At 45.3% G+C, this 27,366-nt stretch overlaps 1 protein-coding gene across 1 annotated transcript in view; it reads left to right on the top strand.

Annotated features, from left to right (window-relative positions):
- SCUBE1 (signal peptide, CUB domain and EGF like domain containing 1) overlaps positions 1-27,366 on the top strand; it is a 161,104-nt gene that overhangs the window by 26,078 nt on the left and 107,660 nt on the right. The window contains exons 4-5 of the mRNA XM_066633612.1: positions 12,573-12,701; positions 20,689-20,823. Coding sequence (XP_066489709.1) covers positions 12,573-12,701; positions 20,689-20,823 — 264 coding nt within the window. The remainder of the gene's footprint in view (positions 1-12,572; positions 12,702-20,688; positions 20,824-27,366) is intronic.

Here is a 27,366-nt window from a genome sequence, read left to right as displayed (position 1 = left end):
GAGACATTAAATGCAACCCTGTTATTAACAGGAAAACACAAACTTGTTTGAAACATGTGTCTTCTGGTCTGAATTAGGCTCTGACATGGCCTTCCCTATTATTATATTATTTGAGGTGGGAGAGATCTTTAAGTGCCTCAACCCATTTAACCTTAATTGCTTTGTTTTTAATAGAGGCTCACTAACCAAAAGAACCAAATTATTGGTTGAATTAGGCTGCTCTAATCTTAATTAAAAGCTTTCCTTTATAATCTGAAACAGCCTACTTTTTTTTTTTTTAAGTAAACCTTTCTTAAATGGCTTGTTTGAGAGCTCAGATACCTTGAGATGATAATTTAGTCCCTATACAGCTACTCATTATTGTAGCTGAATTGCACTTAATTAAAATTTTAACAAGCCTTCTCCGTGTGGTTTTATCTTACTTTCTGGCTCTGAGCTTGCTGGTTCAAAGGGGATGAAAGCAGGGATTTTGAAAATAGATTGTCGTTTATGTTCCTTACGGTTTGGGGCAGTTACAAATTCTTAAATCAGCTCATGAATTTTACCTGGTTTTAACTTTTAAATACCCAAGGATGTTTGATCCATAGCAAATAAAAGAAATTTCAAATGCGTTTTCAGATGAATTTACAGGATTCCCTCTGAGCTCTTTACTAAGAGTTTCACAGGCTTGTAGAGAAAAGGCAAAGATGCTTATGTTTTTATAGCCTTCTAACCATCAATTTCATGTTAATCATTATAAAATGAATGCAACTCTTAATGTGTTTTTGATTTAATAATAATTATGATTATTTTGTCACCTGGTTTTATGGCTGTAGTAATAATTAGTAAAAATTTTATCTCACCCTCACTCCAGGGTTTGCCCCCAGCCTGGTAAGGTATACTCATTTTTTTGAATGAGTTTTATTAGAGGGCAGTTTAAAAACTGCCTATTGGGTGGAAATGCAAGTGGCCTGATCTCTTATAAACTGTGGCTAATAAATCAGAGAGGGAACTTTGGAATTGCACATGTCCTCCTTTTCTTCTGCAGAGAGAGTTCTCCTCTTGTCAGTGAGCTAGAGGGGGTGCATAGCTAGAGGGGGTGCAAAGCACTAGGTTTTGCAGGGAGACTCCTCCTTGGAGCCATTCCAGCATATGCCTCCATTTTGCTCCCACCACCTGGAATGGCTCCAAAGGGGAGGGGCTGCTTGCATGGCATGGTGAGGCTCCCTGCAAAACTTAGTGCTTTGCACCCCCTCTAGCTATGCTACTGCCTCTCACATCTTATCTGTGGTTAAGGATTAACAGCCCAAACCTGAGCTGCCCAGGGCGCCCAGCTTCGGCAGCACCGAAAATGGCTGCTAATACAGGGTGTATCCTGTACACCCTGGGCTACCGCAGGTGGCACCTTGGAAGAAGGGGACTTTTCCCCCTTCTCCCAGGTAAGGGGAGCAGCCCCACAAAGGGGTTACTTAGGTAAAAGTGTTCGTGTAGGGTGCTGAGCCTTGGATCCGGAGCACTTGGACTTGCACTAGCAAAATCACTAACAAAGGTCTAAAGCAGGGGTGTCCAAACACCGGCCCTGGGGCCACTTGTGGCCCTCGAGGCCTCTCAATGCGGCCCCCAGGGAGCCCCCAGTCTCCAATGAGCCTCTGGCCCTCTGGAGATTTGTTGGAGCCCACACTGGCCCGACACAACTGCTCTCAGTGTGAGGGCAACTGTTTGACGTCTCATGTGAGCTGTGGATGAGGGTTCCCTCCACTGCTTGTTGTTTCACATCTGTGATGCAGTAGCAGCAGCAAAGGAAAGGCCAGCTTTGCTTTGTGCAAGGCCTTATATAGGCCTTGAGCTACTGCAAGACCTTCATTCATTCATATAAGTTCCACCTTTAATATATTCATTTATGTAAATTTATTCAAATTTTAAATGTAAATTAGTTCTTTTTTTCCCCCGGCCCCCGACACAGTGTCAGAGAGACCATGTGGCCCTCCTGCCAAAAACTTTGGACACCCCTGGTCTAAAGGGACCCATTGTGGATCAGGAAGCTTGCAGAATTATAACGGGATTTAAATCCTCTTTCCCTTCCGAAGCCTCCCGATCTCCCCCTTGCTAGATACCACACGACTGTTTTTGGTGTGGCTTCACCAGCGTGGGGGGTGGGGGAGGAGAGGATTTGTCTCTGTGTTTTTGGTTTTTTGATCAGTAATGTTGATGGTGGTGATGATGATGATGATGATGATGATAAAAATGGCCTCCTCAAGGTCAGGGAACACTTGTCTCCTTATCTTATCTCAGGGCTGCGTTGCAGCTGCTTCGGCACTGGGAAGTTGGATAGGGTTGGGCCCTGAGCCTGTTGTGTCTGCACTGACCCTCCCCCCTAAAGCTGGAGGACATGAGGATTATAAATCTCAGCATCATGCATTTTTTAGAATTTCCAGTGATCTCTGATCATTTTGAAAAACAAACAAACAAAAAAAGACCTGTGGAGGTTATCATATCATTAAACTGCAGTTTGACAGTGACTGTTCAGGTTGTTGCCAGGCGTTGGATGATGATGAGTTTGCACATCTCAGAACACCATCAAAGTGTGATCTTCTTCTGTGTGGCCCTCCTCTGTGCATAAAAGAGGCTTGCATAGGAACCTCGTTTATACGGATGACATTTTTATCATTCTTGGAACAGGAAGAAACAGATTGTTTTCCATGTTCTATTAGGCTTAATGCCCAAAATTGAATTTAATTATGATGTCAACTTATCATAATTAAATTCAATTTTAATTAAGTGGTTCTTGTGGTTAAGACTCTTTTTTGCCTTTAAATCTTAACAGGATTTAAATTACTAGGAGATTTTGTGAGACTCAACTTTTTATTGATAAGCCTGCACCTGCACTTTATCTTTGCCCTCTGAACAGTCTCTTCCATCAGTTTCTATTGGTCATTGTTGGCATTTGGGGAATTAAGCAGGCAACACTTAGATAATGCCAGGAGGGAAATTCAACTACTTGTTCCGAGAGCTCAATAACTGATAGAATCAGGATATCTTTGACCAGCTGCTGAACTGTCCCCTGTGATGGCTTTGCAGCAGAACTTTTTGTGCTTTGGTTCTCCATTAATAATAATAATGATAATAACTAGGTGTTCATATACCGCCTTTCTGGTCATCAGATTACTCCTCTGACTTTATTCAAGGCGGTTTACATAGGCAGGTGTTACTAAATCCCTCAAGGGGATTTTTACAATCATGGAGGTTCTCTCTTTCAAGAACCAACAACCTTTCAGATGGATCTTCCTGGTTTGGTCTCACTTCTGGCCTCCAGTTCTCCCACGCAGGCCAGAAGGGTAAGGGCTGCTGGCTGGGTAAGGGCTGGGTAAGCCTGGGTAAGGGCTGCTGGCTCCTATGGGTCTCCTCAGACTTGCACTACCTCTTGAGGTGGCGTAAGTCCGAGGAGAGCAGAGCAGCTTGAAGCTGAGCTGGTACAGAACTCGGCTAGGGAAGGGGCTTAGGATATGGTGGCAGCCTCTACCATCCTCACGCACTTCCCAGACCTGCTCTGCCATCTGGTCCACCTGGCCTGTGGCCTCTCCGCCGGCGCAGGAGTGCCTTACAGCACTTTTATGACATCCAGCACAAGCAGTGTGGCTGGAGTGCCAGCACTGGCACCACAGGATCATGCTATCCAGGTGAGCACACGTGATGTGCGTGATTGTAAAAATGCATGTGCTGGCATACAGTTCCAGTGCACTGCTTCCTCTCCAACCCTTCCGTAATCACCTGTCCAGGTCATAAGCATTGGTGAATGTGCTTGAGTGGCAGCTACCCTGAAATCAGTGCAGGCCGTTCCCTCTGGAAAGTGAACACTCTGCGAGCCATTCTTATGGGGTTCATGTGGTGGCAGAATAAAGGAATCCTGAGAGGTGCACGTGGAGAAGTGCCTTCAGCAATGTGTGATTTTGGGAGAGTGGAAGTGAAGGCACCATTTTTCTTTGTTTTTAGTTTATTTAATGAAATGAAACATGTTTTGCTGCTTCTCCAAAGCTCAAAGTGACTTACAAAAGAGATAAAACATAAACACATTAAAACCAAAAGCAACATAAACAACAGAAACAAAGAGAACATCATTTGTAAACTTCAGAGCACGTGACAAAATTGTTGACCAGCAAAACCAAAAGCCAGCCAAAAAAGACTAGCCTTGCAACTTTCTGTGGACAGCAGGACAGTGGATCTTGGTATGAAACTGGTATGTCCCCAGCTTCATCTGTGAAATATTGGAAGGAATGGAATGGGGGAACTCCTGACAAACGTTCAAACGGCATCAGGTTTCCCTGGAATACAGCATGAAACTGCTGCTCTAGGACAGGGGTCTCCTGTCAGCGCTTACCGTCCTTCCCTGCCACTGATCTCCCCAAACCAAGCTCCAGCTCGCCACTTCTGGGTTCTGTCGCCCCAGCAGCCACTGTGCCCGGATTTCTGGGCAGATGCAGCAGGCTGGAACTCAGTTTGGGGGAGATCAGCAGGGAAGGATGCCTCCCTGGTGGAATGGTAAGTGCTGGTCGCGCTGGGGATACCTTTCCCATTGCACAGTGGTCTCCAGTTTGGAGAGTGCTGCTCTAGGAGGCTTGACAAAGGCTATAATGGGTACTATATTAACTACTTTTGCTCGCTTGGGTAAAGCATTCTGTCGGATTACAGTGTGTGCAGTAGTGGCCAAGCCTTGGTTGGGCTGAAGGGAGCAGGAGGAAGAGTGGACAGCCCAATCCTACCCTCATTCCTCCCCACTGATGCAGCCACACCAATAGAGCGTGCACTGTATCTGCAGGAGAAGGGCAACTGGAAAGATCTTCTCAGGGTAAGTAAATGTTCGCTCGCTTCCCCTGGGAAAAGTCTCAGTAAGAACATAAGAAGAGTCCTGCTGGATCAGGCCAAAGGCCCATCTAGTCCAGCTTCCTGTGTCTCACAGTGGCCCACCAAATGCTTCAGGGAACACACTAGACACTCCACAGCTGCCACAGGGCTCCTTGGATCTATGTCTGCTGTTTAGCAGGTGTAAATCCAAGACTTGTAATGGTGGCAAAGAGGCAAAGAAGGAAGGCCAGGGAGACAGACCAGGGACAGACTGCACTTGCTCCCGGTGTGGAAGGGATCGTCACTCCCGGATTGGCCTTTTCAGCCACACTAGACGCTGTTCCAGAACCACCATTCAGAGCGCGATACCAGAGTCTTTCGAGACTGAAGGTTGCCAACATGAACATGAATGGTGGCCGTAACAGGGAAGGGATATTGGCAAGCTCTTAAGATGAGGGCAAAGTCCTTCACCCTTGAGGCTGGATGATCCAGTCTTCGTTGTCAGAGTCAAGAGCAGAGCGGAGATTTATAGTGCCCCTGCATGCCCAGGTGTGCGCTCTCTCCACCTGCGGTCATAATCAAAGATGTGTTCACTTGTCCTCCAGGAAGGCTGCTGTGTTCCTGTCTCCAGTTGGAAAGTTGAGCTTGCATTTCTCTCTTGGCTTTATTGACCTCAAGAACAGGAAGGGGGGGGAGTGCCACTAGTAGGAGGGCCTTTTGTGAATGTGCTTTTATCAAATCAATGCAGCCCAGGCAAATCGGTTCTGCTTGTCCTTTCCTTTTGCCCTAATGAACGTCAGGTTTTTCTTTCTTGGCTTCCCCGTCCCCCTGGCTCACCCTTGACCTTGTCTCAACAAACAGTCCTGGGCCTTTTAAAATTTTACAGTTTCCTCAGGCATCAGCATCTTGAAAACATCATGACAACTGGAAGGCCGTAAAAACAAAGAGGCATGTGGCCTCTCTGCCTTTAATTGATTTCCTTTCCTTTTTTTTACATCATGTCAATTGCAAGGCCATAATGATGAAAGGCAAAATGCATTCATCTTAACAAATACAATGTTTTATATATGGCCCTCTTTCTTTCATGCTGGAAGGGAGGCTTGCTAATGGGTCCATGCGTGGGCTTCTTTGTTTCATGGGAAATCAAATTAGCCTCACCATGCAGTGAATACCTTTGTAATGTCTGAGTGGGAGGTAATCTCCCATTTAATATCACAATAAAGAAAAGGCAGTGGTAAACTTTGTGAAGTTGAGAATGCAATTCAATGTGGATGCTCTGGGCTGCCGAAATGTACAGATGGAAATAGACTCAAAAGTATCTGTGGAATTTTATTTTTCTGTGTAGTTTGGCAAAATTTTGCTTCTCATGTCCAGTAATTTCAGACCGTGAGCATGAGACATACATCTTTACATTTTTATGTCTCTTTTGGAAGTAAATTAAGTTATCCTTGCCCCATTTCAAAATGGATAAAAAGGGCAATTCAAATTGTTATGGGATTGGAGCATCTTTCCTACGAGGAAAGACACAACTGGTTTCTTTTTTCTTTTTTAAAGACATGATTGGTTTCTTTCTTTCTAAAAAAGGACAGCAGATAATGACAGTAATAGAGTTGGAAGGGATCAACAAGATCATCTAGTCCAACCCCCTGCCTGTAGCAGGAAATCGTCCTAGTGCATCACCAACAGGTGCCTGTTGAGTCTGCTTGAAGATCTCCAGTGAGGGAGAATCCACCACTTGCCCGGGCAATCTGTGCCACTGCCAAACTGCCCTGATCATGAAGAAATTCTTCATGATATCTTTGAACTGGATTAGTAGCAGGCTGGTATCTGTGGCTGCCTTTGACCCCAGCTTATCTTTGACTGTGCCTGTCCTTCCAAGTCATTTGGCATGCAGAGAGAGCAGAAAAGGGGGCAAGGCTGATCTGTCGCTCTGGGACAGCTTTGGAGAAGGCCGGAAGCAATACAGATCTCTCCGTACAGATCTCCTTTCAGCAAAGTTCACAGGGGTCTTAAGATTCAGATATTAAACACCTCTTTCTTAAGCATATAACATTGGAAATAATTCTTAAGTATCACTCCCAGCAGTTAAATTCTTTCCATGTTTCCCGATGAGTTTTTTGAAATATTTATGAATTCACTATTGCTCCATTTCCATTTTCTGAATATCTTTCTGGTTTAAGTGCTTTATGCAATCCTAAGCCCTTATGTCAGTGCTTTCCAGCACTGACATAAGGGCAACGCAGCTCCGAGGTAAGGGAACAAACATTCCGTGACTTTGAGGAGGCCTCCGTGAGTGACACCCAACTGCAGGATTCACCATGTGTTCCATTGGCACCGCTATGCCAGTGCTGGAAAGCACTGACGTAAGGCGTTAGGATTGTGCACTAAATCACTAGCCAGCAGTTGCACAGCAGGAAAGGCGTCCCCAGCATGATCTGTGCTTAGTGTTCCTCTGGGGAGTCTTCTTTCCCCGCCGCTGATCTCCCCCAAACTGTGCCTTGGTCGTCCACATCTGCCCAGAAATCTGGGCACAGTGGGTGCTGGGGCAGCAGAACCTGGAAGCAGCAAGCTGGAGTGCAGTCTGGGGAATATTGGTGGTGGGGAAGGAAGGCTCCCCCACAGAACAGTAAGTGCTATTCATGCGGGGGAGGGAAAAGGCAGGGCACCAGATCTGGTTTACGGGCCACAGTCTGGAGAGTTCCGCATTAGACTAACCAACTGAAGGCTTACAGTCCAATTCTATGACCCATTTACATTCTAGCACAGGGGTGCCCAAACCCCGGCCCTGGGGCCACATGTGGCCCTCAAGGCCTCTCAATGCGGCCCTCAGGGAGCCCCCAGTCTCCAATGAGCCTCTGGCCCTCCGGAGACTTGCTGGAGCCCGCACTGGCTGGACACAGCTGCTCTCAGCATGAGGGTGACTGTTTGACCTTTCGCATGAGCTGTGGGATGAGGGCTCCCTCCACTGTTTCACATCTGTGATGCAGTAGCGGCAGCAAAGGAAAGGCCTTTTATAGGCCTTGAGCTATTTCAAGACCTTCATTCATTCATATAAGTTCCATCTCTAATGAATTCATTTATGTAAATTTATTCAAATTTGAAATGTAATTTAATTCTTCCTCCCCAGCCCCCAACACAGTGTCAGAGAGATGATGTGGCCCTCCTGCCAGAAACTTTGGACACCCCTGTTCTAGCAGCATAAACAGCTGTTGCCAATGTGACTGCGGCGGTGAGCACAGCCTTGCCACAAGTGCCACAGTTGGCTAGCGTCTGGGTCCACTCAATGATGCCCGCCGCCGCCAGGAAGGTTGTGCATGGCTTGGCAGGGAGGCAGAGAGGGGTGGAATGGGGTGTGGGTGAGTGGAATGGGGAGGCGATGGGGACAGGGAGGAGGGTGTATCTGGTCTGGGAAGGAGGCAGGTTTGGTGCCAGTGGCATCCAATGAATCCGAACCCCCGTCCCAGGCCCAACCTGTGTTCACCAATCAGCACAGACTTGGCACAGGTTTGAGTTAATCCATAGCGGCAGTGAGGGTTCCCCCCAGAGGAAAAACTGTGCTTTTCTTTTAATAATATATGGTAATGTGTTATTAATTGTATCTTATCATGTCCTCCTTGCAAAATCTCAAAGAGGTGCCTTTTCTGATAATCTCATAATGATCAAAATGTTATTTAATCAGTGAATTGGTTAGGTACTTGACGAATTTTCATTGTTGTCAGTTTATATATAAATGTATGAAAACTTTGCAAATGATTATATGCCTGAACGTGACCTATTTGGAGAGGCTCTTATGATGATCAGATTGCATGTGAATTTCAAGCAGAGAAGGGGAAGAAGCCCTAGTACCCTAATGCACTTTGCAATGAATGGGAATCAACTGCTTCACCATCCACTGTGTCTTCACATATCTGACCATTTTATTTCTGAAATATCTGACTAATTAAACCGTTGCAATTGGCAATGGTTCGCATACTCTTTTTTTTCTGAGCAGAATCAACTGTGTATTTGTAAATGTTCATAGGTTTTTATATGAGAGAGATTTAGGACACTTATTTCCAGTCCAGTTTGGATATACTACTACTACAACATGTCAACTGTAAGATGGCTTTTACAATTGAGAACTGCTGTATTGCAGTGGCCAAGAGAATAAACTGTGAACTGGGAAATCCCTGGTTTAAATCTCATCTCAGCTACAAACTTGCTGGGTGGCCTTATGAGCTACAATTTTGATCCCAATCTACAATTTGGGGTAATAATACTGGCTTACTTTACAGACTGAGAGACCAAGCTACGCGTGTCTACTCAGAAGTAAGTCTCATTGCAGTCAGTGAGTCTTACTCCCATAGAATAGAATTGCAGCCCTACTGTTTATAACATATCAAACACTTTCGTACTTGAAATGTGCTGTAAAAATCATGATTAGTATTTCACTATGGGACGGTAATTGTAGTTATGATTATTAGAGGACATTTATTAGAGGGCTGTGCTGTTTAGCTGAATGATTCAATTAACTATTGAAACCCCTTTTGTTTGATTTTTAAGTGCCCACCAATTAATTAGACCGCAGATTTTAAAAGCAGTTGTGATTATTTTGAATTCCAAGCTCTTCCCAAAACATGCAGATGGCACAGTGGAAGAGACAGCGCCCCCCTTTTTGTAATGCTTGCTGTAATTGTATTTATTTAAGTGAAACATTAAAAAGTTCTGCCTTCCAGGTTTAAAAACTTCTCAGATACACAGAAATAGGATAAAACCACAACAATAAATGCGCACATGCAGGGCCATCCTTTTCACAAGGCAGCCCAAAAAGCTTGCACTGAGCAGTGAATAGAGGTGGTGTTGACAGTATCAGGACTCTCTGCTGCCCTGTCTGGCTTGACACTGATGGAGTCCATCCATCAACTGGTCCATCAACTGTTCCATCAACTGGAATCCATCAGCGAGTCCAGTGCACGTCTATGTGCTTGCCTCTCCTCCTCTCAGGTCATCGCGGACATGCTTTATGGTACGTTCATGATGGCTGGGAGGAATGGTGGTGGGGGAATAGGTTTGTGCTGCTCAGCAAATTCATCACCTAACAGTTTTTGAATAGGATGATAGCCATGGTAAATTTCAAAAAATAAAGTCCTCCAAATATATCCTGACGTGAATATTATCACTATCAGTTCTGGATGGCCAAAGGTCTGCCTTATTTTGTTTCATTTCACTGTCTTCCAGCAAAACTGGTTTTATTTCCCCTGCAATGTTTCTTTTCTGGCACATCATTTATTTCGTTTGAGTTTGTTAAATATTGTAGAGGCACATCTATTCCCCTCAGATGTCTGAATAAATATTTCTGCGAAGCCAACTACTGACATATCGGCAATGAAAACATTACATTTCAAGCCATTTTAGTACCCGAGCTCTGCCACATGTGATTTCCCCAAGTGCTTTGTTTTGCAACTGGATAGCTGATCGCAATGGAAGATGTTGAAGATTTATGCAGGCAGACAGCTTCCTGATGGTTGTATTTCAACAGGGTTTCAAGAACATAAATTATTGAAAGTCATTTGCAATTTATGCTTCCCAAATTAGTTCCAGATTCAAATGTAAAAGGGCACAGAATGAAAGAAAAACATACATTCTGGCCAAATATGTTTCATGTTTGAAGGTCTGTCATCAGACAAGGCCAGAGACAATGCTTAGGGTTGGGGAGTCTAGACTGCAGTTTAAGGTTACTGTGGGTCATTATTCTCTTTGCTGATGACTTTGGCTGCACAGTAACTGTAAAAAAAAAACATGGCTTAAGGCAGGGGTTCGCAAAGCGTTTATTGTGACTGATGCCTTAGGGGTGTCGCGGTGCACTCACAGGGGTGCCATGGGGCCTCCCCAGTGCCCTCCTACCTGTTCTCCCAGACCTCACCGTCTTTGATCTTGCAAGATTTTGTGAAATCGAAGTGGCAGCGCCCATCTGAGCTGGGAAGAGGAAACAGGGGGAGGGGGGAATGGTGATGCTGGTAAGTTTGGGATCCGCTGGTTAAGGATATAAAGTGAAAACAAGATCAGACTTACACTCCTCCTAACCCACATCTGTGCAGAGTATCTTTATTAATCCAAACAGTAACCTGTCATAAGTCTCCGTAACTGTATCTTGGTAGAGTCATTTATCTTGCTTCCTTTTACAAGTTTCAGCCTCTACATACACCTTTTTATACTTGAAGAAGCCTCATGTTCTTCCCCAACGTTATTCATTGATTACTAACCTTTTAAACCTTGTTTTACATGCAAAAGGCAATTGTCTGTTTCCTTGTATTTCTGGGAACTTATCCCTCTCTCCTGCAACCCCTGGTGACCCCTGGGAGTCATTGCCCTGCTCTCTGCATTGCCCTGCTCTCTCTTCTAATCCTTCTTCAAAACCCACCTTTTCTGTGAAACATTTGGATTACCCTGTCAATTGGATGAATCTTCATCTTGAATAGAATGAGAGCCTAGCAGCGCAATTGGGGCGGGGAGGAAAACAACACATGGTTTGGACCTACAAAATTATGCACGGGATAGATAAAGTGGATAGAGGGATGTTCTTTTCCCTCTCAAACAACGACAGAACTAGGAGGCAACCACTAAAATTGGGTTTCAGGTGAGTCAGAACAGAAAAAAGGAAATATTTCATTACCCAGTGTGCAATTAGTCTGTGGAACTCCTTACCACAGGATGAGAGGATGATGTCTGGCCTAGACGCCTTTAAAAGGGGATTAGACAGATTTCTAGAGAAGAAAATTCCATCAAAGGTTACAAACCATGATGAGTTCTCAGCCTTTTTTAACAAGGCAATCTTGATTTTATAGGTTCTGTCCTTTCTTATAAGGTGTTTGCTGTGAGTCTTGTGTTTTATTGTAAACGTTTTAAGGTTGTTTTAATGTTTTAGGAGTTTTTTAAGGATATATTGTAATTATTTTAATTGTGATTTTTGTGATTTTTTTGGTATTTTTCAGTGATAATTTTCTTTAAGCCTATTTGGGATTCCGTATGGGGAGAAAAGTGGGATAAAAATCCAGTAAATAAAAAGTAAATAATAAATAAAATAAAGCTATTGTTGGATGGTGCGACTGCAATCACTAAATAACGATGGCTGCAATTCAGGGTTGATTTCACGTGTCCTTGTATGGCTGTATAGCTAACTATACTTGTTTTTATTAGTGCCATCCATATTCCACTATTAAGGGGACAGTCTGAAAGAGCTGCTCTTTAGGTATTTTACAAACTAAAATATAAAACATATTGTTCATGGCAATGTGCCTGCCAGTCATTTCAATGATGAAAATGGTGTTAGCCCTTTCTACACAATTAGGGCGCAATCCTAACCCTTTATGTCAGTGCTTTCCAGCACTGGCATAGCGGTGCCAATGGGACACGTGCTGCATCCTGCAGTTGGGTGTCACTCACGGAGGCCTCCTCAAAGTCAGGGAATGTTTGTTCCCTCATCTCAGAGCTACATTGCCCTTATCAGTGCTGGAAAGTACTGACTTAAGGGGTTAGGATTGTGCCCTTAGTGAGACACAAGTTACTTCCTTAATACCTGCGTTTTTCCAAAGGTTGAAATCATGTTGCATTATGGATATGACTCGAGTGTACTCTCAGAAATGGAAATTATAATGTCTGGCCTTATCTGAAAAAGAGTTCTTATATAAGCAATATTGTCCCTGGTGTTGAATACTATATACTGTACTTAGTACTATTTGTTTTGCTCATGTAAACTGGATGGGTTTTCTCCTTAGACATTGATGAGTGTGAAAATGATTTCTACAATGGAGGCTGTGTGCATGAATGCATCAACATTCCTGGCAACTACCGGTGTACGTGCTATGATGGCTTCATGCTGGCTCATGATGGACACAACTGCCTTGGTGAGTTGTCATTGTGGAGAAAATTGCTGAGTCGTATTATGCAGCACTTCACCTGCTTGCTTGCTGACTGCTACTTAAACTGCAAAATGGTCTAGTTCAGGGCACAGTCCTAACCTGTGCTGAAACAGGCAGCCTGATGCTTCAGTCTTTACCGTGAGCAATGTCCCAGGCAGCCCTATGGGGCTACTTGCATTTACACCTGCAATTTCATGGACACTGATCTGAATGGCCCAAGTTACACTGCTAGGGACAGGGGTTGGAATCTAGCCTGTGCCGCCACGGCTGACCCCACCCCCCTCCTGGGCCTGATGTGCCCCAAGGCCACCCTCCCCCTGCCCAAAAATGCCCCTCTATGAAATGACAGTAGAAATGCTATTGGCCCCACTTGCCTGCTCAGAGAATTTGAACCTCATAAGAACATAAGAACAGCCCCACTGGATCAGGCCATAGGCCCATCTAGTCCAGCTTCCTGTATCTCACAGCGGCCCACCAAATGCCCCAGGGAGCACACCAGGTAACAAGAGACCTCATCCTGGTGCTCTCCCCTACATCTGGCATTCTGACTTAACCCATTCCTAAAATCAGGAGGTTGCGCATACACATCATGGCTTGTACCCCATAATGGATTTTTCCTCCAGAAACTCGTCCAATCCCCTTTTAAAGGCGTCTAGGCTAGATGCCAGCACCACATCCTGTGGCAAGGAGTTCCACAGACCGACCACGCGCTGAGTAAAGAAATATTTTGTCTGTCCTAACTCGCCCAACACTCAATTTTAGTGGATGTCCCCTGGTTCTGGTATTATGTGAGAGTGTAAAGAGCATCTCCCTATCCACTCTGTCCATCCCCTGCATAATTTTGTATGTCTCAATCATGTCCCCCCTCAAGCGTCGCTTTTCTAGGCTGAAGAGGCCCAAACGCCATAGCCTTTCCTCATAAGGAAGGTGCCCCAGCCCCGTAATCATCTTAGTCGCTCTCTTTTGCACCTTTTCCATTTCCAACCTCCTGTAGCAGATGCACCAAGTAGAGGCGGAGGAAGGAAGACCGGGGACACATGGCTTCCATAGCTTCTCTCTTGCCTGTCTGCTTGTCCTGCCACCTCCCAGCAGACTTGCTCAGACATATTCAGAGCTGCCAGCGAGGCCGTGGGGGTCAGGCAGCAGAAGAGTCTGTGCCACAGAGAAGCTGCTGGTCAGGAGGAAGGGATGCTTTGCCACCTCAGCAAAGGTGCTGCTCCACGCAGCAGTTTCAGTTTGTGTCATCTAAGGCTGTCTCTGGAAGGAGTACAGAAACTTGGAATGTACCAGAATCCTTCCTGTCTCCAGCTCAACCATGTCTTGTCAAGCCCGCTCCTGAATTTTGCAAACATTTCTATAGGCCAGGACCAATGGCATATTGAGGCAACATGGCCATTTTTTCCCCTTTTTTTGAAAGTTTTTTCACTATACTTTTAGCAACACAAGCGGGCCCTCAGTACCCGCAAGGTGGCGCTGCAGATACCAGATTCCATAGATGACTCGGTCCACGACTGGAGGGCCTCCGAGGACCTCTTGGTCACCGGCACAAACTGGAAGTGAGTTCCAGTCGCGTCGTCTGAGCCGTGCGCGCGGCATTCATGGATGCTAAAATGAGGAGGGCCCGCTGTGCATCAAGCTCAAGTTATTCTCTCAGGCTCCATTTTGTGTTGAAAATTGCTCCATTGCAGAGTGAAAATAATCTTCTCCAGAACTAAGAACTGAGGTGACTTCTCAAGCTATTACAAAAGATGGGGTTGGTGGGTTAGTTTTCCCCTCCTCTATTCCTATTTAAAATTTTTCCTCTTTCTCTTCTAATCAAATGAGCTTCATTCCCCCCCCCCCTTTAGTTGAGATTCCTTGGCTACACATTTACATTGGCCATGTTCCAAGTCTGTCCTCGGAGGAACTCAACTCATTCTCTATTTGACATTTTTATTGAGGAATTTCTCAAATATAACATGAAATGACACTGTGGGGAATTTGAACTAGGGTGAGATCCTCGTCTGGTTAAATATAATTGCTTTTAGCATTGTAATCACTTAAAATTGCAGTAGTTCTTCATGAAGATTATTTTTTTTTCAGTTCAGTGGACACAAGATTAATATTTAGCCTCATGAACGAATGTTTCTTTAGAGCTAACTTGAAACCGCTGGTGAAATAAACTTTCTGTTCCTAGGCATGAGGGGAATACTTTGTTTTCTTACACGCAAGTAGCATATTTATCCAGATGGTCTCTTCTGATTGATTTTCTTTCTTACTGATTTATTGATGAATTTCCTCCCCTCCCATACACTTCAGTGTATATATACTGTCATTTAGAATGGCATTTTAATTTTAATTGAATGTGATCTTAATTTGTTTAATTGTATGCAATCCACTGGGTGTTTTGTCTTATTGATTTAATTGTTATTCATGCTTCATTGTTTTATTACTCTTGTGAGTTTTTAATTGTATTTGCCGCCTTGAGTTGAGGTATAAATGCATTAAATAAATAATTTTTCCATCATTTTTTTTCTCTGATGAGGTCAGATATCAGTCCATCATACATTAAACCTCTTTATGTTATTGGAAAGACCAAAAATACCTTTGCACTTGTGCAGTGACAATCTGGCAACTGAGCTGCATGTTCGCAGAGAGCTGAGTGTGGCCAACACACGCTGTAGTACATGCCTACTCAGAAGTGAGCCACATTGTGTTTAGTGGAGTTAACCCTCAGGAAGGTGTGTCGAGGGCTGCAGCCACAGGCTGCAATCCCATGCATCCTGCTCTGGGTGCAAGCGCCATTGAACTTAGCAGGGTGTCCATCCACGTGAATGTGCCTTAGACGGCACAGACAATGTCACATGTTGCCAAGCTACCAACACAGGCTATATAGTGCCCATCCCAGGCAGGTGCCAATGCTAGCTGCAGCCTGCCGTACCACCATGCCATCTGCAGCAAGCATTGCCATCCCTATGCCACGGTGAGGCTGTGCATGGGACTGGAGGCAAATGCGAAGGATGGAGGGGGACATCCTTAGTGCTGCCTTGTCCTGAAAACTCACACTAGCCCTAGCCAGGCCATGTCCAGCTCACCCATGCAAGAGCCCTCCCCCTCCCCCTCCCCGGTGGCAGCTTACCGATATGGACTGTGGTCCCAGGACGTGTGCCACCTTACTTGCTCCCAGAGATGCAGCATCTGGGGACATAGGGGCTTAGGTGCACGTGTGAGGCCCAGAAGACCCACTCTTTATGGATGGCTGCCTTGATGGCCTTCCACCTGCCCCACAGTTGGCCAGCAGTTCAACTGAAGACATGGAGCCCCATGGTCTGGGCTGCAGCCCTCCTGAGGCATCTGATGGGCCACTGTGAGATGCAGGAAGCTGGACTAGATGGGCCTGTGGCCCGACTGAGCAGGGATTCTCTGATGCTCTTATGCCATTACTAACTATACAACATACAGCCACATCACAGGTGCCAGTGGGGCCATGGAGTTTGCAAAGCCACGGGGTGCGGGTGGGAGGTCAGTGAGGAAGGCAGGGCTCTACTGCTGGCTTCGGGGAGGCTGTCCGCTTTCTGGTGTCCTTGCCTGTGGGACAGCAGCCTGCAGAGGGCAAGGGGGAGCCCCAGAGCAGAGGCATCAAGACATTGGCAACAGCCACGGCTTTCTCAGCTCTCTCTCGTGGCGCGGGGTGGGCAGCAACCTGTGAAAGGCAAGGGCGGTTGTCAACAGCAACGGCAGTGCAATCCTCGAGGTAGGCTGGTTTTAGGCTGCAGCTTATTGCTATCCCTGGAATTTTGTATTTACAGCCTGCCCTTTTTGTCTGTGGGGGATCCAATCCAGGAGTGCAGGGGTTGTGAGTGCTTGTGTGCCTCACACAGTGGCAGCACTTTTTGAAGGACTCAGGTGGGGAGGCTCTGCCTCACTTGCCTCCCCACCCATCGCACGTCCCTGCAGTGTAGAGTCTGACAGTTGAGGAGCGCTCTGGCTTTTGTTCAGAAGCCCATTAGCTGTGGTCCGTGTTGGTCCACGTTCGCTTCAGGATCAATCAGTGCAAAGATTTTCCGCGGCTTCAGCATCCGTCACAAAATATGGCCTACCTGAGTTCTCTCCTTTCAAAACGGAGCACGACAACCATTCTCCAAACACCCTGTGAGAGGAGACTTGCAGTTGTGTAGGAAATCATTTCCTAAGCTGCCAGATGGGAAATGTAGCATTAATTGATTTGAGGTTGCGCAATCAGGGCCGTGATTAAAGAGCTCCCGGCTCTCCCTTCTTTCATTTGGATTCCGGTGCTTTGTTTTCCTCCTCTCTTTGGACAGCTGTGCGCAACGTGTGGACTGCCTGTACCCCAAACAAAGGTTTCTGTGGCTGATGTTTGTTTGTCTTTATATTATCCAACAGCTCAGCGAGGGCTTTTTTCCCTGTGTTAAAACACTGAGTGTTAACAGAAACTAAACAACTTTTGGAAAGCTTCGTATACACACAAAGTATAAGAAATATAAACACAAAATATTTGTAAGAGGAAATGAAAAATTGGCCACTTGTTTTGTCCGCCTTCTGTATGGGACTTTTTTTTCCAATGTCACTTAACAGCCCAATCCTATTGCACTTATCCTCTGGTGGAACTAGTGTTCTGCCAACAGATACTGCCGCACAGCGGTCATACGCTCTGTGGCAGCATGAAAAGCCATGCGCAGCCGGAACAATAGCATAGAGGCCAGAGTGTCCCTGTGCATAGTGGTGGATTGGAGAAGGCCCACTGACCCAGGTACACTGGGGTGGGAGGTAGAATGGGGCGGGGTGGGCAGAATGGGATGGCAGCAGGGCGAGGAAGAGGGTAGATTGGGTCCAGGAAGGGGGCGGGTTTGGTGGTAGCAGAATTCAAACCCCCTTCTCGGAAATGATCCTCTGACCCAAGTCCACATGGACCTTCACCAGCAGTTTTACTGGCACAGGTTCGAGTAGACCTGTCTGAGGCTCTGGGGCTTTCCCTGGGTAAGGGAACCTCTGGGACTGCCTGCCCACGGGGTGCAGCACATGCTGTGGTGGTGCAACTGCATTGCTAAGGTGTGGGAGAAATTGGACTGGGCTGTAAATCCAATTGATATGTATGCCGTGGTACTCAACCTCCATGCTTTTTGCAGCAATCATGGCTGCTGCAGGTGTCTTGGTATTTCTCACAGCAAATACTTATGACAGCCACATGTACCTGAGCACTGGTGGTTGCTTCCCTGGGAGTTGCAACCTGTTTGCAGCTCCCTGGCTTGGATTTCTGGGTCTGTACCATATTTTCAGCCATGCTCCTTCTTGTTGATCACATTTCTGGAACTATAATGTGGGACAGATGAATATTCAGGTGATTACTAAGTGCACCTGAGCTGATTCTGGAACCTCTTCCCCAATGACAGTATTCACCCCTTTGCAAATTACATTTTGAGTTGCGCGATTACCGTAAATGGCAACAAGCTTCAATTCAGCATTTGTAATGGGAGTGCTTCATTGAAGGAGTAACAGTGACTCGGCTTCTGGTCTGCACCGATGCTAATTTAACGGAGATAAAGGGATTGTGAGCACTTGGGAGAGGTGGTTTCCTCCAGAGAGTGGGCAGTGGGTGCTGATCCAGGAAGAGTTAAGGCAGGATCCACCACCAGTCTCCTGAATCTCATCCTATTGAGTATATATCTGATGTCATTATGGGAATGATATTGAGATCTGAAAACTAGGAAGAGTCCCCATTATGGCAGCTGGTGCTGACCAGGTCAAAGTAAGTGTGGAACAAGGCAGTGCAAGGAACACGGAGTTGCTCTTGCTCTGTGTCTCTCCCTGCCCTCTAGTGCACATAATTCAATAGTTCCCAAACTGTGAGCCATGGTTCTCAAAGAACCTGTGTACACCAGCCAGAGGAGCTGCGGAATCCTCACAAAAAGCCCGCCCCTCTAAAATGGATAGGATTGTAGCCCTAATGGGGAACCTCAGCCAATGGCCCAGGAAGTCAAGGGAGCGACCAGTCAAAAAGGTTTGGGAACCACTGACGTAATTAAATGGGTGAAAACACCCAGCACAGTGACATCACACAGCCCATTCAGTTGACAGCCTCACACTGATGGCTCTTGGCGGCAGGAACAAAGAAAGGCATAGCACCGTGATGTCACTTCACACATCGTGGCACCAAACATTACCAGGAAGGGAGAAAAGCAAATGACAGCGGCACCATCTCTCTTCTGTTGTCTAACTCTGTCTCATAGTTTAAGGACCTTTAAGGACCTGCACCAGATATTGTTACAGGACAGCAGGAATAAGTCAAGGTCAATCTTATATGTATTGAAGGGCCCAACGCTACCCAACATTCAGTGCTGATGCAGCCATACCAAGGGGGTGTGCACTGCATCCTGTGGTGGGGGGCAGCCGTTAGGGGCCTCTTCAATGTTCCCTTACTTTGGGGCTGCACTGTGGCTGCATCAGCTCAGGAAAACTGGGCAGGACTGGGCCCTGAGATGATAGATCGACTGGACCTCCTTTGAAGTTTGCAAAATGGCATGAACAAGAATTTTATTTATTACTTAGGGCTGTAAATACCGCTAAAATATCTTTCCACTTTTGTATTGATTTTTAAAGTTCTGAAGCCGTACCTATTCCCTTTCAACCAGCCCTTGAATGGTCCAGAAAACGATTTGCTTCCACAAATAGCCCCGTTAAGTGAACTTAAATTACCTAGATTTGAACTGCTTGGAGCTGGGACTGTGGAAGGAGATGAGCACCCAGTCCCATTATGTCAGTGATGACAGATAATTGCAGGCTGGTGCATTTGGCGCACTCGACATTGGATAAGTTGTTGACTGCTGCTTTTAATACAGCACAGAACTTGGCCTGCAGATGGAAGTTCCAGAGTGTACCAGTGCACTGGGTACGCTGTGAAAACATCTCACAGCTTATTCACAATGAACGGAAGCAAAGTTTAAGCCCTGCTTGACCACATGAACTTGTGGCCCCCTCATAAAGGGCCGGGGATGTCGGCACACCTCTTCAACTACTGCCAGCCGCCATAAAGCAGTCAGCACCAGTTGTCAAAGGCTCTCCAATAAAACAATCAGTAGCATGGTGCTAGGATGCTCCTGCTGTCGATGGGAAGTTGATGGGAAGGCAGGAGTGGGTGGCAGGAGGATAAAACAGGGCAGGGGAGAGTGAGATGAGGCAGTGACAGGGCAGGGGAAGGCAAAATGGGGCAGCAACTGGGGCAGAGGGAGAGCAGATCGAGTCTGGGATTGGGGTAGTTTTGGCAGCAGCTGCTGAATCTTAACCCTCTTCCTGGACCCAGTCCTGCAGTGCAGGTCCATGCAGAGCTGTGCCAGCTATTTAGCCAGCCCAGGTCTGAGTTGAACCCCTCTCCCATCCGGCTTAGCCCCGGGTAAGGGAACTGTTGTTCTCAGGCCTCAGCAACTGCCCCACCCCACAAGATGCAGCGGTGGCCATTTTGTGGCTGCTTCATTGGAGGGGATTGGTAGAATAGGCTCTTAAAGTCATGAGGTGCAGGTAATCAAAGCTTTGGCAGAGTAATCCTGTGCGGCACAGCAGAGAGCATCACGTCGTGACCCACGGCACATTGGGTTGCAAACCATCAGTGGACTGCGACCCACAATTTGGGAAGCATTGTTATAACCAGCAAAGCTTCCAAGCAATGTTAGAATTGAGTGGTGTGAATATACAGTATCGAGATCTTCCAGTGTGACTAATTCAACAGTAACTCCATTTTATGTTTCAGTTCGTTTGAGTGTGACCCTCTTGGTGGACGTTGTTTTTTTTAAGTTAGTGCAAGCAAATAGCAGATTCTTAAGCTGCCAAACATAAATCCACCCAATATCAGGTTTCACAATTGTATGGCAGACACCCAGAGCACTTCCTCTTCCTGATGCCTTGGTTGGATTCTTACCTTAGAAATGCTTCCCCCCCCCACATTTGTCTTAATAAAACTTCTCAAAACTTGTTTCTCTAGATGTCAACGAATGTCTTGATAACAATGGGGGCTGCCAACAGATTTGCGTCAATACGATGGGAAGCTATGAATGTCAGTGCAAAGAAGGTTTTTTCCTGAGTGATAACCAGCACACCTGCATTCACCGCTCCAATGGTAAGTGGGCAGGTTGGCAGTGCGTTCAGTCAGGCTGCCAATCAAAATTCAGGTATGGCTGTCCGTCTTATTTGAAGAACTCTTTTGGATTATGACAAGGTTGGTGCTGTCTTGACCAAGGGTCACTTGTTCATGTTCTTCAGGGTTTCTAGGCTGTGATATGTCCAAAGTTCTGTCTAGAGACAGGACTTTTCTACTTTCTGTGATGGTGCTGTGTGGGTCATTATGAGGTCTACTAGCAGCTACCAACCATGTAATGGTGTTGCATCTTAACAATGTCATGTTTTTGGGAGTGAGAAACCTGATTGAGACAGACATGAGAACTATGGAGAGCGCTTGGAGAGCATGTGGCCTTTGTGCTGTTAGCTGCATAGTCTCAATCTGTTTTGTCTCTGCATCCATGGATTTTGGGCCATACCACAACTCCTCACTTAAAGTCATTTTGTTATAAAGTTCATGGGGGAAAAAAAAAATTCCGGCCAGGTCCACTGTCTGTTCAGAGTTTGCACATTCTCCCCATGTCTGCGTGGGTTTCTCCAACCTGCAAAGTTCACATTTATTTCAGTGCTTAATATTAGATTTGTTTTGGTCTTTAGAAGTTTGGTGATGACTTTGTGACCAGAAATATGCTGCAGGAACTTACCTCTTGTTTACCTGTATCAATTAGCTGTGCTAAAACTGGTTTCGTTATAAATTATTCACTTAAATTTGCCTTTTCCAAGAACCAATCAACAACTTTTAGTGAGGACTTGTATTTCATGCTGATTTTGTCAGGCTGTTAATTAGTTTGATCATCTTGCTATGGAACAAAGCATTTCATTGTCTTTCTGTAATTGTTCTTGTTTTCTTATTGTCTGTTTATAGTTTAATGTTGTATGTCACCTTCAGCTAAAGTTTACAGAAAAAATGGGATGCGGTATTTCAAAAATATGTTAAAAACGAAGCAATATGGTGGAGTTCATTGTTAAATTTTGTTTGTTTTTGTCTTCCCCATCCCAAGAGTTTAAAGATATCTTTAAGCTGAATAAACTGTACATGAAATAAATAGTCCAGGCTGAAATATACCAAGTGTCTTAGGGGCTTGTAGCCGTGTTCCTTATACCAGAAAATGTTCAAGGTGACCAACCACAGTTCTCTTGTGTTAGACTGTCAACTCCACATCCAGCCTACCCAATATTGACTTGGACAGTGGGCTTGGCATTGGATCTGAAAGCAGAACATGCGTGACCTTCTGAGAAACCCTTCCCTGTGTTCTAATTGGGTGGCTTCGCTGCAGGTGAAAAGTTCTTACTCGGCCGTTAGAGGTGCTGGGGGCTTCATCCATGCCAAGTAGCATTATTTCACCATCCCATAAAGATCAGAAATTCTCAGTCAAAATGTATAGAAACATAATCTAAAGTGTTGGCATTCAATATTTTCTAACCTATTTTCTCAGTCGTCTCTGCCTCCTTAAAGGATGGAGCGATGGAGAAGGCAACAATGTGATCGCGCTGCTGCCAAGGACAAAAGGGATTTTTTCATACTTACCAGGGGCAGCTCTGGCCTCCTAAGGAGTGAGGGGAGCCTGCAGTTGCCTCTACAGGGTTCTTCAAGCCTCTGAATATCTAAAAACAGTGATAGTGACCCACATCCGGTTTGTGTTCCTGGCTCCTGGAACCAGGAACACCAGTGCATGTTGATCTGTGGTGTAAAATACAACCAAGAGATGTGTGACATGTAAAACATGTAAAATTTTATTGTGCCGTAAGCTTTTATGAACTTGAGCTCATTTATTTGTCAGGTATCTGATAAAATGGGCCCTTTTTTCACAAGACTTGTGCCACAATAATACTGCTGGTCTTTTAGATGCCACAGGATTTAAAACAGCAACCACAACCCAAATAGTTATACTGTTCTGTTTAATTGTGTTATTTTTGAGAAGTGTTGCTGATCTTGCATTAGTGGCATTGACAGTGTTATTCTACTGGACTGAAAAAAATGCCCCTAGAGCAGGAATTCCCAAAGTGTTCATCACGGTGCCTTTGGGTGTCATGACACACTCACACGGATGCTGCGGGATGTCCCCAGTCACCCCTCCTACCCATTCCCCCTGGGCACCACCATCTTGGATCTTGAAAAATCTCATGAGAGCCAAGATGGCAACACCCAAATCTTACAAGATTTGAGCTCTGTCATCTTGGATCTCATGAGATTTCACTTGATTTGGGTGCTGATATCTTGAATCATGTGAGATTTTGTGAGATCCAAGATGGCAGCACCCAGGTGAGCTGGGAAGAAGAGGTTGCAGAGGCTTTGCGTCCCAGCTACATCCAGCAACCACTGACCTAGAGCAATCTGTTCTGCCTGAATAATTTGTTTACAGCTCTAAGCAGGAGAAGAAATCTTATGTTGACAGAATCCAACATCTAAAACAACTTCACTCTTTGTGCAGCTGCTTGGACCTCTTGATGTTCTCCAAGGTAAATGCATCAAGTGTGAAGGACAGGTGAGCATCTCCAGACAAAGATTTGAGGGCAGTCGGGTCTCCCCATTGTGTCTGTGCTTCACATCTCAGCATCTTCATAGCAAATACCAAGGGATCACAAGCTCACCAAACAAGCTCCTAGAAAACGTTCTGTCTATGGAGGAATGACATTGGTCCATAATGATGGGGTTGTAGAGCATATAGGAAAATCATTGTGGTAGGCCCAGTGCATGCTAAGGATATAGAAATTCTGGAATGCGGGAGGTCCCTACGACAAAGGTTTCTTTCTGCCTCTAGCCTTTGAAAGCTACTAATTAGAAAATAATTTTGCAAATAGCAAATAAGGGCTGATAAAATGGTTTGTAGCAGGCAGTCAGACCATAGGAGACAAAATATGTAAATATATAATAATCATTTAAACTGAAACAGTGATTACAATAACATGAGAAGGTGGTCATTAACTCTGTGACCACCCTGCACGTTTCCACTGGCCACGTGGACAGTGTAATTGCAAATCACAAAAATTAAATTGGAGGATTCTTTGGCATGTACCCTGTACTGTAGTTTCAGTCATCATGTTGACTGAAAAAAGAGGTGAACCGTTTCTTCAGTTTGTATTAGAGGCACTGGACACAATCCTAACCAGGTCTACTCAGAAGTAAGTCCTATTTTGTTCAGTGGGGCTTACTCAGGAAACTGTGGTTAGGATTGCAGCCACTGTGTGTTTACCCACATATCTAAATAGAAATACTTTTCATTTTGAAAGATACATCTGTCATCGTGACTCTTGCAAGCATTTAAGTATTTGGAAAATATAAAGTGTGGCTGAGAACTTTGTTTCATGTTTAAAGCTCATCAGTATCAAGATCAGTATTAATTTGGTATTTTATACCAAACACTGAGTATACCAGTGGCATAGCTAGAGGGGGTGCAAAGTACTTGGTTTTGCAGGGAGCCTCACCAAACAGCTTCTCTCCCTCCCCATCGGAGCCATTCCAGGCAGGGGGAGCCGCGGTGAGGCTCCCTACGAAACTTAGTGCTTACGTCTCTCTTTAGTGCGTATGTGTTTGTTTTGCTCCCCTGCCTGGAATGGCTCCATGTGGGGAGACTCCCTGCAAAATATAGTGGTTTGCACCCTCTCTAACTAAGCCACTAAAGTATACATAATGGTGACCAAAAATATAATCTGACACCATTGCAGAACTAACTTCACCTAAAGACAGGCTCAGTTTCTTCACGCTCCTTCCATCATCTGCGTACTCTCTTAGGCTGCAATCCTAACCAACTTTTCAGCACTGACTTAAGAGCAATACAGCTTCGAGGTAAGGAAACAAACATTGCCTTACCTTGAGGAGGCCTCCGTGACTGCCCCCCAACTGCAGGTTGAAGCACATGCCCCACTGGCACAGCTATGCCAGTGCTGGAAAGTTGGTTAGGATTGCGCCCTTAGTATCAGAGTATCACCAGTATCAGTTCTCCAGGGATTGGGATGCTGATGAGACTTGGGAGGGGGAGAGGGGCCAGAAGGCCAAAGTCAAGCTCCTGTGCCGAAGACTGGCCCAGGCTATCAGCACACTTGTCATCCATATCTTTCAGGAGATTCCCTGGAGTTTTCTGCGACTCAGATGAAACATCAATGTTTGGTGGTGAACACAGTGTAATTTTTTTTTCTTTCACAAAAATGAAAATTTTTTAAAGCATATTTGGAGTTGACTGTCATAATTGGGGTGTGTTGCCTCTGAAGATCAAAGGGTAAGAGTTTGGGTCTTCACCAGATAATGTTGGATCTGAGTTCTAATTTCTTTTTAGAGCAGGGGTGTTCAAACATTTTGGCAGGAGGGCCACATCATCTCTCTGACACTGTGTCGGGGGCCGGGGGAAAAAAGAATTATTTACCATTTCAAATTTGAATAAATTTACATAAATGAATATATTAGAGATGGAACTTATATGAATGAATGAAGGTCTTGCAGTAGCTCAAGGCCTATAAAAAGCCTTGCCCAAAGCAAGGCCAGCCTTTCCTTCGCTGCCACTGCTGCATCACAGACATGAAGCAGCAAGCAGTGGAGAGGGCCCTCGTCCCTCAGCTGAGGTGAGTGGTCAAACAGTCGTCCTCTTGCTGAGAAAAGTTGCATCGGGCCAGCACGGGCTCCAGCAAGTCTCTGGAGGGCCAGAGACTCATTGGAGACTGGGGGCTCCCCGAGGGCCTGATTGGGAGCCTCCGAGGGCCGCAAGTGGCCCCCGGGCCAGGGTTTGGGCACCCTGGTTTAGAGTACCACGAAACAACGTGTACAATAGAGCAAGGCATAGCAGGTTGGAGGGTGTCATGAAAACTCTTTGCCAAGCATTGTGATCACGTACCTATTTCAATTTGCAGGTTATAAAAATCCTGGCAGTAATGAATGGGAACTGAGCTAGTCGAGATAGAAGCTAATGAAATAAATTTTCTGGCATTGAACCCGTGTTTGTGGGGCATTTTTCAGCGGACTGGTGTCTGCTCTTGCAAAGCTGTTGCTGCTCCAGTGCACATAGGCTGGCAGGTCTGAAGTTTAGGTCTGGGCTGCAAAAAGAATGGAAGCCTATTGCATGAGTGTGTTCTGATTTTTGGTTTTCATTGTTGTCCAAAGACTGCTTTCATCAAGGTCAGTGGACTTCTTTGGCTTAAGAAGGCTTTTTTTTCTTTCTCGCTTGGCTTTTTCAAATTCTCTGGGTTCTTTTCCACACCTGAGCATTAAAAAATTATCTGTTTAAACCTTAGTAATTTAAAGTGCTAGATGCACGCCTTCCTGCTTGCTACTAAACCTTGCTCTGAGTAGTGTGCCCCTTTCCTTTACCTAAAGGGAGTTTTATTACTATGGAAATTCAGTGAATGAAATGAAACCAGACTCTTTCATCTCCCCACCCCCTTATTCTAATCAGGGCAAATCTTCATTTGGCAAGGAGGGTGCACACTGCCTTTCTAGAACAGCAAAGCCATTTTTCTTGGCAGTTTTGCCGTTAGATCTGTCAAAAAAAATTAATTTGCTTAAATGGTCTGAAGGATCTCTGCCTATGTGGAAGTGCAGAGAGTCAAGATACATCAGTCCTTGGGTTTAGCGTGGCCTACAACTACAGTTTTGTGCACCCAGGGCCCTAGTTCCTGGTGGCATATCACACTTAGATGGTCTAGAAGAATTTGAGTTGGGCAGTACAATTCTCTGCATGCCTACTCAGAAGTAAGTCCTATAAAACTCAATGGGACTTACTACCATGTAGCTGTGTATAGGACCGTAGCCCTAGTTTCCATCAGTAATACTGCAACTCCCCATGCAGCGGTGCCAACCCTGCAAGGGAGTTTTGACCTCCAGGGGGCTTTTCGGAGGTAAGGGAACAATTGTTCCCTTGCCCCAGCATAAACTCCTGTGGGCCCCCCTTGTGCGTTGCCAGATAGACCTGGCTGCTCACGTAACCCAGATGTCGGTCTTTAGTGCTATTTTTAGCTCTGAGATGCTTGGAAATGGTGCAGTTTCGTCACACGAAGGCAGGAAAGCTGATATTTTGTGCTTTAAAAAAAATGTCAGGACAATTAACCTGGGGTGCTGCATGACATTTAACTTCACCCTGCATCCACGGTGAACCAGTGCTGGATTTGCAGATGCCAGGATCCTACTATATGCCCTTTCTTGTTGGTAGTACAGGTCCTAAACTTTGGAACGGAGAATTTTAGAGTTGTTTCCTTTGCATGAGTATATGTGACCTCATGGCATGATGGAATCCATGTGGCTGGTCAGAGCACATGGAAAGAGGTCTGATTAAGACCTCTAATTAAGATAACTAAAGCAGTGTCTTTTAAAGAGAATTTATATAAAATGTTTTATAGATGGTATTTAACGCCAGAGAAATTAGCAAAAATGTACTCTGGGTTATCAAACAAGTGTTGGAAATGTAATGAGGTAGAAGGAACTTTTTATCTTATGTGGTGGACATGCGAAAAAGCAAAGAAATACTGGAAAATGATACATAAAGTGTTGCAAGAGATACTGCATTGTGTATTACCATTCAAACCAGAAATATTCCTCCTAAATGTGACATCAGAAATT

Source organism: Tiliqua scincoides, chromosome 7 (genome assembly GCF_035046505.1).
Source record: "Tiliqua scincoides isolate rTilSci1 chromosome 7, rTilSci1.hap2, whole genome shotgun sequence".
NCBI classification, from domain to species: domain Eukaryota; kingdom Metazoa; phylum Chordata; class Lepidosauria; order Squamata; family Scincidae; genus Tiliqua; species Tiliqua scincoides.
The sequence above is the reverse complement of the archived record's forward strand: the minus strand, read 5'-3'. Positions and strand labels throughout refer to the sequence as shown.